A 16,675-nucleotide genomic window follows, 5' to 3' on the forward strand; every position below is an offset into this window, starting at 1 on the left:
GCCATTTTTGCTAACCACTGGACACTAAACAATGCCTCTGTAGTCTGTTTCTCATAAGGAACTCTCTACCCATATGCATTTCCACAGGGTTAAATTATCCACTTAAACATGTTGAAACAAAGTGTTATTTCACCTTTAAGTAGTAGACCAGAAGTTCATTGAGAGCAGGATCTGCATTCAAATTAACAAGGAAGCACTTGTTATCCCCAACTTTGATTCCAGAAGACTGAAGAGATATGCCAAGACTTTCCAGTTGTTTCTGCCGCTCCTGTAAGAGAAACCGCCAAAATATTAATGTTTAAGATGTATAAGAAACAGATATATTACAGTATACATTACTACCTGCTAAGAAATCAAACCAATATAATAAGCAGCAACTTATTGAATTAAAGGCATCCAGGAAACTATTTCTGATGGGCCTCTTGCCAGTGCATGTTGGAACCCTATAGTCTCAGAGGGTTATATCTTGCTAGCGAAAGACAAGTATAGTTGTGAGGATCACATTGTAGATCTGCATGGGCTTCACTATAGCCTCCTTGAAATAATGAAACAGCAACACAAAGCCACCTCTACAGCCTTTTGTTTCCCATTCTTAGCTAGGAGGCAACAAATTCAGCCAAATCCTTGCCAAGTCAAACTGTTCATCTTTGTCCCATAGAAACTGAACACCAAAAAATTTGAAATTCTATTTAAATAATGCAGGAAAGATTTCCTGCTAAACAAGAACAGTAGCATTTAACAGGTTTCAGAGTAGCAGCCGTGTTAGTCTGTATCCGTAAAAGGAAAAGGAGTACTTGTGGAACCTTAGAGACTAACAAATTCATTAGAGCATAAGCTTTTGTGAGCTACAGCTCATGAAGTGAGCTGTAGCTCACGAAAGCTTATGCTCTAATGAATTTGTTAGTCTCTAAGGTGCCACAAGTACTCCTTTTCTTTTTAGAAGCATTTAAGATGGCATATTATTCTCATCAACTGACTTCTTAAGAGTTCAACAACAAACCATAGAATCATAGAATATCAGAGTTGGAAGGGACCTCAGGAGATCATCTTGTCCAACCCCCTGCTCAAAGCAGGACCAATCCTCAATTTTTGCCCCAGATCCCTAAATGGCCCCCTCAAGGATTGAACTCACAACCCTGGGTTTAGCAGGCCAATACTCAAACCACTGAGCTATCCCTCCCCCCCAACCAGTACTTTATTAAAACCAGTACTTTATTAAAAGCGTACATCTTTTACAGGGAAATGTTAAAAGTTTTTTTCCCAGTATTCCACTCTTCACCCAAACATTTTTGACTTTGTAGTGGACAGATATCTTTCTATCTTACCATCCTTTCCTAACAGAATGACCACAGTTTGGTTAATAATACCACCTAGCTCAGAAATTAAACAGAGCTACACTGAAAAGTGCAGTGGAAAGTCTCAAAAACTAAATGTAAAGCTTTTCAGCAGAACAAACTGATGCTCGGGTGAGGGTCCATCATCTACTAAAGCTAGGATTCCAAAGGAGAGAATTCATGCAATTCCCCAGGGTTGTCTCACAATGCTCATAAGAACGTAAGCACGGCCATACTGGATCAGACCAAAGATCCATCCAGCCCAGTATCCTGTCTTCCAACAATGGCCAATGCCAGGTGCCCTAGAGGGAATGAACAGAACAGGTAATGATCAAGTGATCTATCCCGTCACCCATTCCCAGCTTCCGGCAAACAGAGGCTAGGGACACCATCCCTGCCCATCCTGGCTAATAGCCATTGATGGACCTATCCTCCATGAACTTATCTAGTTCTTTTTAGAACCCTGTTATAGTCTTGCCTCATGTGAACAAAAGAAGTAATCCCCCTGCTTTTTTTTTTTTTTTTTTAAACAGAGGGAAAATTGAGAAACAAAATGGTTAAGCGACTTGCACAAGAAGTCCACGGCAGAACCATGATTAAAATCGCTATTTCACTCAGTCCCAGGCCATAAACTCAAGGCTGTTGTTTTCTATAACCTATTGGTAGACACAGGACCCATAGGCCAAAGAAAGAGTTGATTCCTGGTCTGAATCACGAGAGATTTTCTATTAAAAAAAAAAAAAAAAAAAGTACAAGAGACAGAGTTTCTGTATTATGCAAAAAATTTAAGTGCATAGGCCCAAGGAAAAAAATTAAATTAAAAGCTTCAGCAGTATACCAAACAGCAATCATAGAATCATAGGATCAGAAGGGACGTCATGAAGTCATCTAGTCTAGTCCCCAGCCCTCAAGGCTGGATGAAGTATTATCTAGACCATCTCTGTCAGGTGTTTGTCTAACCTGCCCTTAAAAACTTCTAATGACTGAGATTCCACAACCTCCCTAGGCAATTTATTCCAGTGTTTAACTACCCTGACAGTTCAGAAGTTTTTCCTAATGTCCAGTCTAAACCTCTCTTGCTGCAATTTAAGCCCGTTGCTTTTTATCCGTTCCTCAGGGGTTAAGGAGGACCATTTTTCTCCCTCCTTGGAACAACCTTTTATGTACTTGAAAACTGTCATGTCCCCTCTCAGTCTTCTCTTCTCCAGACTAAACAACCCCAATTTTTTTCAATCTTCCCTCATAGGTCATGTTTGCTAGACCTTTAATCATTTTTGTTGCTCTTCTCTGGACTTTCTCCAATTTGTCCACATCTTTCCTGAAATGTGGCACCCAGAACTGGACACAATACTCCAGCTGAGGTCTAATCAGTGCAGAAGAATTACTTCTTGTGTCTTGCTTACAACACTCCTGCTAATACATCCCAGAATGTGTGTTTTTTTGCATCAGTGTTACACGGTTGACTCATATTTAGCTTATGATCCACTGTGAGCCCCAGATCCCTTTCCACAATACTCCTTCCTAGGCAGTCATTTCCCATTTTGTAGGTGTGCAACTGATTGTTCCTTCTTAAGTAGAGTACTTTGCATTTGTCCTTGTTAAATTTCATCCTATTTACTTCAGACCATTTCTCCAGATCATTTTGAATATTAATCCTATTCTCCAAAGCACTTGTAACCCCTCCCAGCTTAGTATCATCCACAAACTTCATATGTGTAGTTTCTGTGCTATTTTCTAAATCATTGATGAAGATATTGAACAGAACTGGATCCAGAACTGATCCCTGAAGGACCCCACTTGATATGCCCTTCCATCTTGATTGTGAACCACTGATAACTACTCTCTGGGAATAGTTTTCCAACTAGTTATGCACCCACCTTGTAGTAGCTCCATCTAGGTTGCATTTACCTAGTTTGTTTATGAGAAGGTCATGTGAGACAATATCAAAAGCCTTACTGAAGTCAAGATATATCACATCTACCGCTTCCCCGCTATCAACAAAGCTTGTTACCCTGTCAAGGAAAGATATGTTGGTTTGACACAATTTGTTCTTGACAAATCCATGCTGACTGTTACTTATCACCTTATTATCTTCCAGGTGTTCGCAAACTGATTGCTTAATTATTTGCTCCCTTATCTTTCCGGGTACTGAAGTCAAGCTGACTGGTCTGTAATTCCCCGGGTTGTCCTTATTCCCCTTTTTATAGATGGGCACTATATTTGCCCTTTTCCAGTCTTCTGGAATCTCTCCAATCTTCCATGACTTTTCAAAGATAATTGCTAATGTCTCAGATATCTCCTCAGTCAGCTCCTTGAACATTCTAGGATATATTACAGCAGAATCTGGTGACTTGAAGACATCTAACTTGTCTAAGTAATTTTTATAACTTGTGCTTTCCCTAATGTATGCTTCTAAAATTTTGAGAGAATTGTCATTTAATTCCCCATAATGCTTTGATAATGTTTTTTCCTCATCACCAAAGCTCGCTGCTTTTCTTTTCAACCCCGTGCTTTTGTATCCGATATTGGGCATTTTTAATATTTCCTTCCCTCATGCTCCTGGAAAGGACAATGTGGATTCTTCAAAGTTCTATTGTATTGAATCATCTCTGTTCTTCGAGGTGTATATTTATGTTATTAATGCTTCCTGGTGTGGAAGAAATATTACAGTAGGTGAAGATGTAAAGTTTGTATTAAAGAACCCGATAAACTAGCACTTTTTTCTAATAAAAATAGAGCCAAACAAAAACAAAACAAAAAACACACCATTTTACAAAAGAATTCCAGCAGTTAAAAACATGGTTTTACCATCAGACAGCATTAGGGAAAAAAAAAACCCCTTAAGACTTTACTATTTTAAAACCTGATGCAGCAAAAGCAAAAGTATTCATCTTTAACGAACCAAGATAGTCAGTAAAAGGTTTGATATGGAAGTGAGGTTTTGCACATTTACATTTTCCCCCACTCTAAAATGCAGGTTGGATATAAGCCACAAGACCAAAAATAAATCACTCCATTTGACACATCTTAACAATTAAACCTTTTAAACTTAGCATTACACAAGCCCTAGTTCTTATCCTTTCACTGCCAACATTTCACTTTTTTTTCAGAAACTATGATAAGGCTCTTGAAGATCTTAGCCATGTAAACATGTTATAACAGGTCAAGAATTTAGGAGCAGAAAGAAAAAAAGGTAAATAACATTTCTTTCAAGAGGTCTGAGGCCAACAAGCTAACCTTGTTTCTGATTATGTCACCTACAAAAGCACTTTTTTGTACCACAGGGTTATATTTTCTCACTATTTAATATGCTTTCTACATCAGCTTTCAATAGGTTTTTCAGTGCAAGTGCTTACATCAACATTTGTTTGGTAAGGCTGGAAAGAGTCTTGGTGAACTGCACAAACTTTCAACTTTATTGTCTGCTGTTATGTGCTGAATGCTCTAAACATCAGGGATAAGAGCGGCATTGAGCATATAGAGGGATTTTGAAGTTACAAAAAGAAAAAAAGGCAAGTTCAATTATTTTTTAATATTCTGAATACTCCTTAACTTTGTTTTCTGAGGTATTCAGCACATAACTCTGTATTGAATGCACTCACACTCCACCTTTAATCACAGTCAACAATTTCACTGTCTGAAAGGTATAAAATCCCTCTAATCCTCTCCATCCATGGATTTTTTTAAAGCAATCTCTCAATTTACATAGAGTCTGAAGGTTTACTATTGTCCCCAGAGCAGTAATCTCTGATGTAACCTGCTATCCCAGGAATTAAGCAAAAGCCCTTTAAAAGGGCAATGAACTTGACCTACTTACCCATAAACGTGAAGGGCTATCCTGACAACTATTACGAAGGGATAAACAAAGGAAGTAAGTAATAAGATTTTCTCCCTAACTGCCAAAATCAAAGAAAATGCAAACCTGTGCTATCTCCTCTGTTTTTCTTAATTTCTCTTCCCAGGTGACAGTCATTTCCTGGATCAATTTCTCTGATTCCTCCAACCGATCCTTTAGTTCTGGTGATTTCATAGCCTGCAAATGAAAAAACAAGACATTGAATTCCTTGATATTAACACCTTAGATTAGACACATCAACTCGACAGGTCAATAAAGGAAACTTAACCCCCACTCCTACCGCAGAAAGAATTCATCTTCCTCGACACATTTAACCAAATCACTTATCACCACCACTTCTCTCGTGTACTGCTAGTTCCAAATACAGACCCTCAAAAGAGAGAGTTTATCTGCCCTAATGTAAATCAATTACAAGAATTCTTTCCATTGCCAAGAAGAGATCAACTATAGACTAAGCCCATCTTGTTGCCATATTCAATTGTGAAGCTTCACTGGCTGGTATCTAAAAGAATCAGAGAGATTGTCAGAAATGCTGGGGTTGGCCTGCTATCACTTTCTCAGTAATTTTTCCCACAAAAGGGCAGTTAGGGTCCCAATGATTATTGTATGGTCATTATTGCAGAGATTTATTTTTGCATGTCCTGGGTTTGGCTCCTAAGAGATCACTTTTTTTCACATGGATCACTCAGACAGCTGAAACATTCCTGTTTGTATTTTGCAAAGCTGGAGACATGGTGATCCTAACAGAATGCTTAACACTGGAATTTTATCCCCTTGTCAATTCATTAAGTTTGTTGGCCTTCATGACTCAGTCTCATGCTTACTCTAAGAGCCAAGTGGATAGATATTTTCCCCTTGAGATTGGTATGGGGCTGATGTTTCTGTATCATATGTAATGTCCACCAATACTAGTACTGGGGTATTCTTATTATACTATCTTCGATAGGAAGTAGATTTGTTATAATAATTTATGCTTATTTGTGTATCATTTCCATTTACAAAATGAAAATACTGTCAACCACTAGGTGTTTACACAACGTCAATCAATGCAAGCAAGGGAGATTCAGGTTAGATATTAGGGAAAGCTTTCTACTATAAGGATAATTAAGCACTAGCATAGGTTTCCAAGCAAGATTGTGGAATTCCCATCATTGGAGGTTTTTAAGAACAGACTAGACAAGCACCTGTCAGGGATGCTTAGGTATACTTAGTCCTGCGTCAGCAGAGGGGTCTGGACTAGGTGAGGTCACTTCTGACCCTTCATTTCTACGATTCTGTGAAACATAGCTCCTCATTGGACCAACTCCCTAACCCCACAACCATAATGTCCTCAAGAAGCACACAGACTTCACTGCATGCCCTGAACAGACTCCAGATCTCTTTGACCAAGAGCAGAAGCAAGAGCTAGGAGTATAGGTTCCTCCCCTTTACTGGAATTTCCCCAGCCCCCAATATACAAGTCTAGGGACTGACAGCTGGAGCATCTCAGCAGATCAATTGTACAGATAAAACCTGCAGAAAGGCCTTTTACGTATCTAAATCACAAGAAATTCATAGCTCATAACCAATAGCACGGATTGTATCCATGAAGGAAAGGGAAGCCAGTGCAGTCTCTAGAACAAAGGCCTAATATGCCTAATTCCAATAAAGTATTGATTAAGCAAAGGCAATGGGATCTAGTGAGAAAAGCACAAAGTTGGAAATAAGTTATTTTCAAGTTCTAAATCTGCTTTGGTTATTTCATATGATCTTAGACAAATCACTTAACATCTGTGTCTGCTTCTTCATCAGCATGGAGATCAATTATACCTACTACACAGGGAGGATTTTTTGGTTGCGGTTTGATTAGCGCATGTACATGAGATATATAAAGTTAGTGCTAAGCATTAACTACCTTATTTTGACACCCAGGTTACACAACATTGCATAGTTATAACTACAAAATACAAAGCTCTCAGATATACAGGACCAAAACCAGAATGTAAAAAAGCAGGCGCATCCCCAGAGAGTCTGGATTAGTTGATTGTTTAGTTTCCAAGATCAGCACAGAAATGTTGGTGGACTTAGTGTGGACACAGTACCACCTTTTGGAATTAGTTCCAGAAGAGTTAGGCTAACTTGACTCAACTAGTATAGATAAAATAAAAAGATCAAAAGAGAGGAATAAATCTTATTTGTCCAGTAAAAAATGAAAGTGTCAGATATTGTTCTGCTTACAGCTATTTGAGAGAGAAAGTGAGGGACACCGACACCAAAAGAAAAAAATACACTGTAAGGTCTAAACTTAGAAGTGAACTTCAGAATGTAATTCTGCGACTGTCCATATGGGTCACTAAACATTTTGTTCATTTTTTTTTTTTTTTAGAAATATGTGCAAGCAATTATTTTATGAAGATAAATAGGTCATATACAAATGCAATAAGCTGGAGAGGAAGAGAGGCTACAAATACAGCTTATGATCTTTACAGTGCAGACTTTTAGCTATAAGCGGTGTACCATTTTTGTATTTTATGTCAATTCCATTGAGATGATGGTGGGGGTAGGATTTAACACACAGGAAAGGAATGATCACTTATATTACATTGTTTTAGAGAGCTGGCTTCCATTATTTGTGCACTAAACCCAAAACTAAAACATGAAAAAAAAAATCAAACACTTTTGAAAATCTCAGCCATTGAGCCTCATAACACTCCTCTGATGGAAGTAGTAGTATCCCAATTTTCCAGAATGAGAAACAGACACAGATTAAATAACTTGGCCGGGGCCATAATCACAGCACCTTCTTTAGCGGTTCTGGGAAGAGAACCCAAAACTACCCTGACTCCTAGCCTTGTTCTCTAACCATTAGATCATGCTCCTGCATGCTTCCATTCAGTTTGAGGCACAAATAAATCACAAATATCTTGTCTTCAATACCTGAAATACGGGATATATTCATAATAAATATTGTTAAATGATTTTGAAAGTTGTAAGGTAAACAGAAGACATGTGAATATATTTACATCTTGAAGAAAGTGTTGTAATTCTGCTGTATTCCTGGGCAGTTAGATAAAGCCCTCCCAATAGCAAGCACAGACTTTCAAATGTCTGTGTCCCGTGTTCCATCTGTATGTCTTTCTCCCTGCTTGATCTCTGCCTAAGCTTGGACACTACAATGTGACCACTCAATGAAACATTCCAAGGGAAGCTTGCCTCTCACATTACCACCCCCACTAGTCAACACTCAGCAGCCTCATATGGATAAGAGAAAAACGGGGAGAGGAAGAAAGCTGAGGTGAAGAAAGTTGATGTTGATTTTCCCCATAGATACCGTCTAGTATTGCCTTACTGATGTTTATCTTCAAGCCCAGACAAAATATCCAACAAGTGTCTTCATAGGATTGCAGCAGCATGAAGTAGGACACACAAAGGAGCTGTGAACAGCTAGTATATTGTACCTCTGCTTTGGTGAGCTGTTCTCTGAGCTTCTCCACCTCCTCTCGGAGTTCTCGGATGATGCGGGCATTGGGGTCTTCATTCACCACGGCATGGTTAACTATGTTCTTGGCCCGGTCTGCATATCTCAATGTGGAAAGGGTCTCATCATAGTTATCTGCTGCTGGGCTGACTGTTGCCACCATGGCAGTCTTGCTATTACCACCAAGGCTGTCCTGCAGGAGAGCAAAGGAAAGAAATTAAGGCAGGGTTTTTTGTTCATTTGTTTTTAAAAAAAGAGCACTGAAGAATAAAGGAGGGGACTGGTAATGAGAGAGCTTTTTACCCCAAGCCCACCAGTTCAAATCCAGTCCATGTAGGTAGTAACTAAAAGCTGTTTGCATCTGAAGGCTATTGGGTGGCCTATGTATACTGGGTTGATGGCCTCCTTAGGTCTTCTATTGGTACCTATCTCTATAATATCTGAGTGCCTCCTCCAGGAAAAGAAGCCACTTGAGAAGGTTCTCTTTCCTGCAATCATGAGCCTTCATCACTGGTCCAGAGTTTCAGTGTTGAAGAGTGAAACAAGAGAGGGCAGGAGGGAGAGAGACACCCCATCTTTCAGGTAGATTAAGCCAATCTGATTGAGGGTTCTAAAAAGTCAGGCCTGTAATTGCTGACAGCATCATTGTCCATCTAAACAGATTGACCAAGGACTGTATCATTTAGGCTAAACTACTTTCTTCTCCCTAGATGTAGTCCCTCCTGACCAAGGGTGAGGGAACGTTGCATTGTTGTTCCCTATGCTGTATTTGTTCTATGATTGATACAGAAGACTAATCTTCAGAGCTGTCAAGTTCATCTCGGGGTATCAGTGGCCTCCACTCATCTGAGGGGCTTTTATTGTTTTAGTGAGATCCGTCTACCATTTCATGTTCTCAAATAGTCTGGCAACTTTCACAAATACTGAGTGTAGATTTAAAAAAAGTAATTCTAAAGTATCTGGCAACCTCACATCAGCAAGTACATGCCAGGGATGATTGTCAGGGACTATTTAAGACAGAAATGTAGGACCTCACTCAATCTATGTATTTTGTAGGTTACATTCAGTAGTTGTTTAAATCAGCAAGCTCTGGTAGAGGTCCCTTGAGGCAGGAAACATGTTGCAGTGGCACAAAATGGCTATAACTCCATTTTTGGGGAGAGAGAAAGGGAAGAGAGCTCATAAGAGACTAATGGAACCCAGCTCTAAATGAAGCATAAGCCAATGGAGCAAGAACTGGTTTTCAAACCTGTTCTAGTGTCTAAAGCTGCTTCCTACCACTGGGAGAAGTCCAGTGAAGCAAACCAGCAGTTGCATCTCCTGCCATCCACAGGAATTAATCTTTGAGTCAATGGATATGATGCAACAGGCAGGGGATGATGTAATTTATACATTCTTGTGTCGGCTTTCCTGACCTTAGCTCTGTGTTCTAGTTAAACTCATTGGTGGGGTGTCCTTCTCTAACAAGCACGTCTATGATGAGCCCACATAGGGTGCAGAAGCAGACAGCTATAACACATTTGCAACAAAAGTTACACCAGAAAGAAAACAGTATATTACTGTGCATCATTTTAATCAGCAAATTGGAGACCGGGCTAATAATAAATGCTTGTTCAATACAGAATGATTTGTACAAATACCAAACAAAATATTTGTCCTAGAAGGTAAATAGCTTGATGCTATCTGTTTAAAAACAAAAAAAAAACAGATCAAAGATATTGTACTTGACCAATTTGTCATACAAAGGTTTATAAGTTTTTGGATATTTTTGTTTTACATACAGCAAGTTGTAGCTTGAATTTGCTACACTCAGAATGAAATCTAAACTGTTTAACACAACAGGAATAGATCTTCCAAAAAGGAAAATCATGCCACAAAAGAAAAATGAAGGCGTTCCTCAAGAAGTGGATATCACTTTAAAAGGTGCCATAAAGATAATCCCATCTAGGAGCTACCGTTATTGAGGTCATGTATCCATATTCTCTGAGCCAAAGGGGAAAAGTCTTTTAATGCAGTAGTTCTTCATGTATTCCATACTGTGACCCTTTTTACATATTGGGGCTCCTCTCTTACCCTGCAAGATGGGAAGGACAGGGTGGTCTTGATCCTCAGGTTGACAATCCCTGCCTTAGTGCAAATGTAACCAACATGGCAGGTGCAGCACTAAGTTACATGTAATATCACACCACCTACAATCAGTTTATGGGCCAGTTATTAAATTAAATGGTTTTGAGGATTCAGTGGCCATTTTGCTGGTTTTAACTGCTCAGGCTTTCTTCCAGTTTACTACACACTTTACATATGAACACGACTCACTAAATCAGAGAATTTCTCTGCCCTTTCTGGGCACACTGGGGAACCGTAGGTATACAGGGAGATGTCAGCAAACCAGTAAAGTGCCTGAAACCATTATGGCTTATTGCTAAAAGCAGCCAAGCCAGCAGGCCGTGAAGTGGCCATGTAGCAAACTCAGCTTGACCAAGGCAGGAAGGGAGGGGGTTCTGAGTGCCACAGAAAGCACAGCTTGACCCCGCGTCCTTCCTGATAAGGATTGTGTTGAAGTTGCTGATACAGGCATCTTAGAAGAGCAGGATGTGCCCCAGGAATGTCTATTGGGGTCTCAAGGCTGCAAACTCTGGGAAAAACCCACCCCTGGTTAATCAATAATCAGAAGGAAGCCTCTTGCTTGACCATTGGAACTGCTTGCTTAACAAGTTTTCTTTAAGGGACATGTCATTCTATTACTAATGTATAAATAAGGGGGAAAAGTTTGAGGTAGTGGGACTCTTCTGGACTGGACTCTCCCTCTGGATGCATCTTGTGTTCCCCACTGGCAGATGGGCTGCCTCTGTGCCACTCGAGACCCACACTCAGCTTTGGTAATTATCAAGGGTTGGGGGTGTTTTAGTAACCTGTTGCGGACATGTGTAAGTGCTTGAGACTAAGTAAAGTTTAGCTTTAAGTGAAAGCACTCTTGTGTTGTCCTGTTTGTGCCAGCAATCTATCAGTCGGAAGGTCGTGTCTCCCCTGATTTATTTCCTGACACCACCTCGCACAAAGTAAAAGTTACCAATAGCTTTGGGTTGAAAGAACCCCGCGTAACATAGGAAGCCACTGGAGGATTATCAGCACTTGAGTGATTTAGCCTGTGTCCTCACTGCGAAGTGAGTGAGCTACCAATCAGAGTAAAAGCTACACCCGAGCTCTAACTCATAGCCCCAGCCACACCAACTAGCCCAGGTTTAAAGTACCAAACTCAGGTGACAGATTTCCGTGCATGGATAGAAGGGGTGTGTTAAGGGGCAGCATCCAAGTAAGAGTTACCTCTGCAGTGAAATCATATTTCAAATGAGTTTATTTTATAGCTGCAGGCTAGAACTGGGCAAAAAATTTTCAGCAAATAGTAAATTAGCCTTGAAAAAAATGCTTTTTTCTGCACCAAAAAAAAAAATAATAATAATAATTTGGGTCAAATTCAGCAAATAGTTTTGGCCAAAAATTATGGGGTGGGGAGAATTGAAGTTTAAATGGTTCATTTTGGCCATTTTGAAATGAAATGTTTCAACTTTTCATTTAAAACGGTGTTTCATTTTGAAATGTTGTTATTTTTAAATAAAAGGTGAAACATCTGAAAAGTGAAACACAGAAAAAACATTCAGTTCTGGTCCTGTTTTCTTTAACCCAAAACAAATTTTTTTTTGGTTCAGCAAGACAAGAATACAATTTTTCGCTCAGCTCTATTTCTGGCCATACAGCTAATTAGCAGTGGTTTACGTTCACCATCATGCTAATTATTTCACATAATTATTTAAATATGTAGGTTTGGTCATTACTAACCATTTTGTCGCTTTATGTAATAGGTTTAACCGAGCCATCTAATCAGAATCTTTTACTATCAGACGTTAGCCCCAAGCTTTATGTTGTCCTCAGAAATCACTTTAAAAAAAAATATATATATATATATATATATATATATATATATATATGGCATCTCACTCAAGAAAGCAGAAAAAAAAATTCTGCGCTTCTTCACCTTTACTTTATTAAGAATTCGGCTTCCAACACATTCTTTGGAGATAGAATTTTGTGGTCCAGTTTCTGAACGCACAGAGCACCTCTAGTTTCCACTGACTTTAGTGATTTGCTCAATAATTCTGAAAATTAGGCCATCTGTTTTGAAAGGTGACTAGCAAAGTTTTTTTTTTTAAATGTGTCTTGTTTTTTTTCATTGAGATTTATACAGAGGTTATGAAAGATTTATTTACATATTTTTCTGCTTGATTTTTAAAGTTAGAAATAGATCTTCCTGGATTTTACTCAAGGATCACTGGAGATATAAGTTTGTTTATTGTGAACTCAATTCATCTTCACTGAAGGGCTGAAGGTGATGAATCTCTACAGAGGTTTTATCTAGGGCTGTCGATAAATCGCAGTTAACTCATGAGTAATTTTTTTGAGTTAATCACAATTAAAAAATTTAATCGTGATTAATCGCACTGTTAAACAATAGAATACTAATTGAAATTAAATTTTTTGGATTTTTTCTACATTTTCAAACATTTTGATTTCTATTACAACACAGAATAGAATGTGTACAGTGCTCACTTTTTATTTTTTATTACAAATATTTGTATTGCAAAAATTATAAAAAATAGTATTTTTCAATTCACCTCATGCAAGTACTGTAGTGCAATCTCTTTATTGTGAAAGCATAACTTACAAATGTAGATTTTTGTTGTTGTTACATAACTGCACTCAAAAACAAGACTATGTAAAACTTTAGAGCCTACAAGTCCATTCAGTCCTACTTCTTGTTCAGCCAATTGCTAAGACAAACAAGTTTGTTTACATTTACGGGAGATACTGCTGCCTGCTTCTTATTTACAATGTCACCTGGAAGTGAGAGCAGGCATTCGTATGGCACTTCTGTAGCCAGAGCTGTAAGGTATTTATGTGCCAGATATGCTAAACATTCATATGCCCCTTCATGCTTCGGCCACCATTCCAGAGGACATACTTCCATGCTAATTATGCTCGTTAAAAAAATAATGTGTTAATTAAACTTGTGACTGAACTCCTTGGGGGAGAATTGTATGTCTCCTGTTCTGTTTTACTTGCATTCTGCCACATATTTCATGTTATAGCTGTCTTGAATGATGACCCAGCACATGTTTGTTTTAAGAACACTTTTCACAGCAGATTTGACAAAACGCAAAGAAGGTACCAATGTGAGATTTCTAAAAATAGCTACAGCACTCGACCCAAGGTTTAAGAATCTGAATTGCCTTCCAAAATCTGAGGGACGAGGTGTGGAGCATGCTTTCAGAAATCTTAAAAGAGCAACACTCCGATGCGGAAACTACAGAACTTGAATGACCAAAAAAGAAAATCAACCTTCTGCTGGTGGCATCTGACTCAGATGATGAAAATGAACATACGTCGGTCCGCTCTGCTTTGGATCATTATCATCAGCATGGACACATGTCCTCTGGAATGGTGGCTGAAGCATGAAGGGACATATGAATCTTTAGCGCATTTGGCACATAAATATCTTGTGACAGTGGTTACAACAGTGCCATGCAAACGCCTGTTCTCCCTTTCAGGTGACATTGTAAACAAGAAGCAGGCAGCATTATTTCCTGCAAATTGCAACCAAACTTGTTTTTCTGAGCGATTGGCTAAACAAGAAGTAGGACTGAGTGGACTTGTAGGCTCTAAAGTTTTACATTGCTTTGTTTTTGAATGCAGTTATTTTTGTACATAATTCTACATTTGCAAGTTCAACTTTCATGAAAAAGAGATTGCACTACAGTACTTGTATTAGGTGAATTGAAAAATACTATTTCTTTTGTTTTTTGCAGTGCAAATATTTGTAATAAAAAATAAATACAAAGTGAGCACTGTACACTTAAACAGGAGATGATGTCCTTCAAGAGCCAGGCCCATACAATAGAATGGGGGCCTGAACTACAATTCCCATAAGGCAATGCCCTGATAGAGAAATGCAGTCTAATGTTCTCTTGAACTGGTCAGAAATCTAATATTTTGGATCTGTTAAAAAAACTAAATATTCAATTTGGGTGGAACTGATCTGAAATGAAATATTTCATTTTAATTTTCCCATGGTCAATTTCAATTTTGTGGAAACTTTATTTTCCTATCAGAAAATCATTCTAATGGAAAATTTCCAACGAGCTCTAATCTTAAATAATCCATTAAATGTAGGTCAAAGATTGCCACTGGGCATCATTAAAACTATTTGTCTAATCATTTCATTCAGGAGAACGCATTGAAGCTTTCCATAACAATCCTCAACATGTTTAAATTCACAGAATAAATACCATTGGCTTATGGGAATATACTCTTTGCCTGCATAATATAGTCCCATCCCTACATGTCTGCAAATAACTGTCTTGCAGGGCCCACTCCAAATAAAATAGCAATGTACTCACATCGCAGCCATTGAAGACTATATGGGATCCAGTGTGAACTTGCCCTCTTCAATGTGGTGTTTTTTCTTGAGCCAGGGACTTTTTCTCCTCTCCGAAATACTTTCAAAAATGTGAAGCAATTGGCAAACGATCCCAGGTTTGTATATACAGTATGTCCAAAATCAGGCCCTTTTTAGAATCCACGGAAAGTGTCCCTAGTTTACACTTTGAGAACTTCCATTGCATCAATTAGCTTGAAAGCAGAGTTTATAATAAAACTGCTAAATTGGAACTCTTCTCCATAGGAGGCTGGGCCATGCTATTAGTGATACGCCACCATGGTTCATAACCTGTCCATTATTAATTTTTTAATGGTCCCTCCATTACTGTGTTGACTGTTCAGGCCCAGCTCCAGGGCATCCAATTTATTTTTATATATAATTCTCTGTTGTGCAACGGCACTGGTTCCTTTATTGCACAGTGGGAAGGGTGAATGGAGACTAAGCTAGACTCTCATAATGAAAAAGAGTAAATCTGCAATGGGTGGGGGGCTTAGTATGTCAGAGACAAGAACAGAATGGAAATAACTAAGAAAAAAAGACTAAAACCAGCCAACTATGTGTTGGCACTAAAATTATTGTGAGAACACTATTGGAATGTGAAATTTAGACATTACTTTCCTAACCAACACCTAGAACAAGAAAATAGTTTACGAGGCGATCACTGTTCTCAGTTCCTACATTTTTTCTATATTTTTTCTTTTTAATGTGCCTCAAACTGCAGAACACCCACACAGAAGGCAGAATAAAGAGAATGTATAATTGATAAAATACATCAGAAGCCTGATAAGTTGGTAAGAAGATTGGTTATTATTTTTGACCAAGTTCTCACTTGCATTTAGTTGGGGATTGGTCCTGCTTTGAGCAGGGGGTTGGACTAGATGACCTCCTGAGGTCCCTTCCAACCCTGAGATTCTATGATTCTGGTGCGGCTCCTAATGGCTTCAATGTGAACAGAATTGTGCCCCTAGTATCTGTCATCCAAGGATCTTCAAGTAAGTTATAAACCTGAAGGGCCAGATTCTGAGCTGGGTTCGGAGATTCACAACATTCCTGTGACATAAATAATTGTCGTTATACCTGTTTTACAATGGGGAAGATGGGAACAGAAATACTGAATGGACTTGCCCAAGGTCACACAACAGGGTACAGAACCCAGAAGCTGCAACTGGCATTGTTATTAAAGTTTGTTTCCAGTAGTGTCCACAATGGACAAGGTGCTTTCCGAAGATAAAAGAGCATGGTCCCTGCTCTGAAGAGTTTAGAATCTAAGATAAAAAGACCAGGACAGGAAAATAGATGGAAAGGGGATAGAAGCAACATACATTAGTAAAGCTAGTAGATGGCCCATCTTGCAATACAAAGTCTTGATTATGTCAATGGTTATTAAAATTTGGTCTAAAACAGTGGCTTTCAACCTGTGGTCCACAGACTATGTCTAAGATTTCCAAAGGGATCTACACCTCCATTCAAAATGTTTTAGGGGTCCGCAAATGAAAATAGGTTGAAAACCACTGTTCTAAAATATAGATTATTCC

General features: G+C 38.7%; 1 protein-coding gene across 5 annotated transcripts in view; it reads right to left on the reverse strand.

Moving 5' to 3' along the window:
* Nucleotides 1-16,675, reverse strand: part of KIF13B (kinesin family member 13B) — a 207,138-nt gene that overhangs the window by 91,420 nt on the left and 99,043 nt on the right. For all 5 annotated transcript variants that reach the window (XM_073335651.1, XM_073335650.1, XM_073335648.1 and 2 more), the window contains 3 exons: nt 8,628-8,840; nt 5,257-5,367; nt 134-268 (listed from right to left, as the gene is read on the reverse strand). In XM_073335651.1, the coding sequence (XP_073191752.1) occupies nt 134-268; nt 5,257-5,367; nt 8,628-8,810 (429 nt within the window). In that variant the 5' untranslated portion in view covers nt 8,811-8,840. The remainder of the gene's footprint in view (nt 1-133; nt 269-5,256; nt 5,368-8,627; nt 8,841-16,675) is intronic.

This window comes from Lepidochelys kempii, chromosome 3, assembly GCF_965140265.1.
Source record: "Lepidochelys kempii isolate rLepKem1 chromosome 3, rLepKem1.hap2, whole genome shotgun sequence".
Classification (NCBI taxonomy): Eukaryota; Metazoa; Chordata; order Testudines; family Cheloniidae; genus Lepidochelys; species Lepidochelys kempii.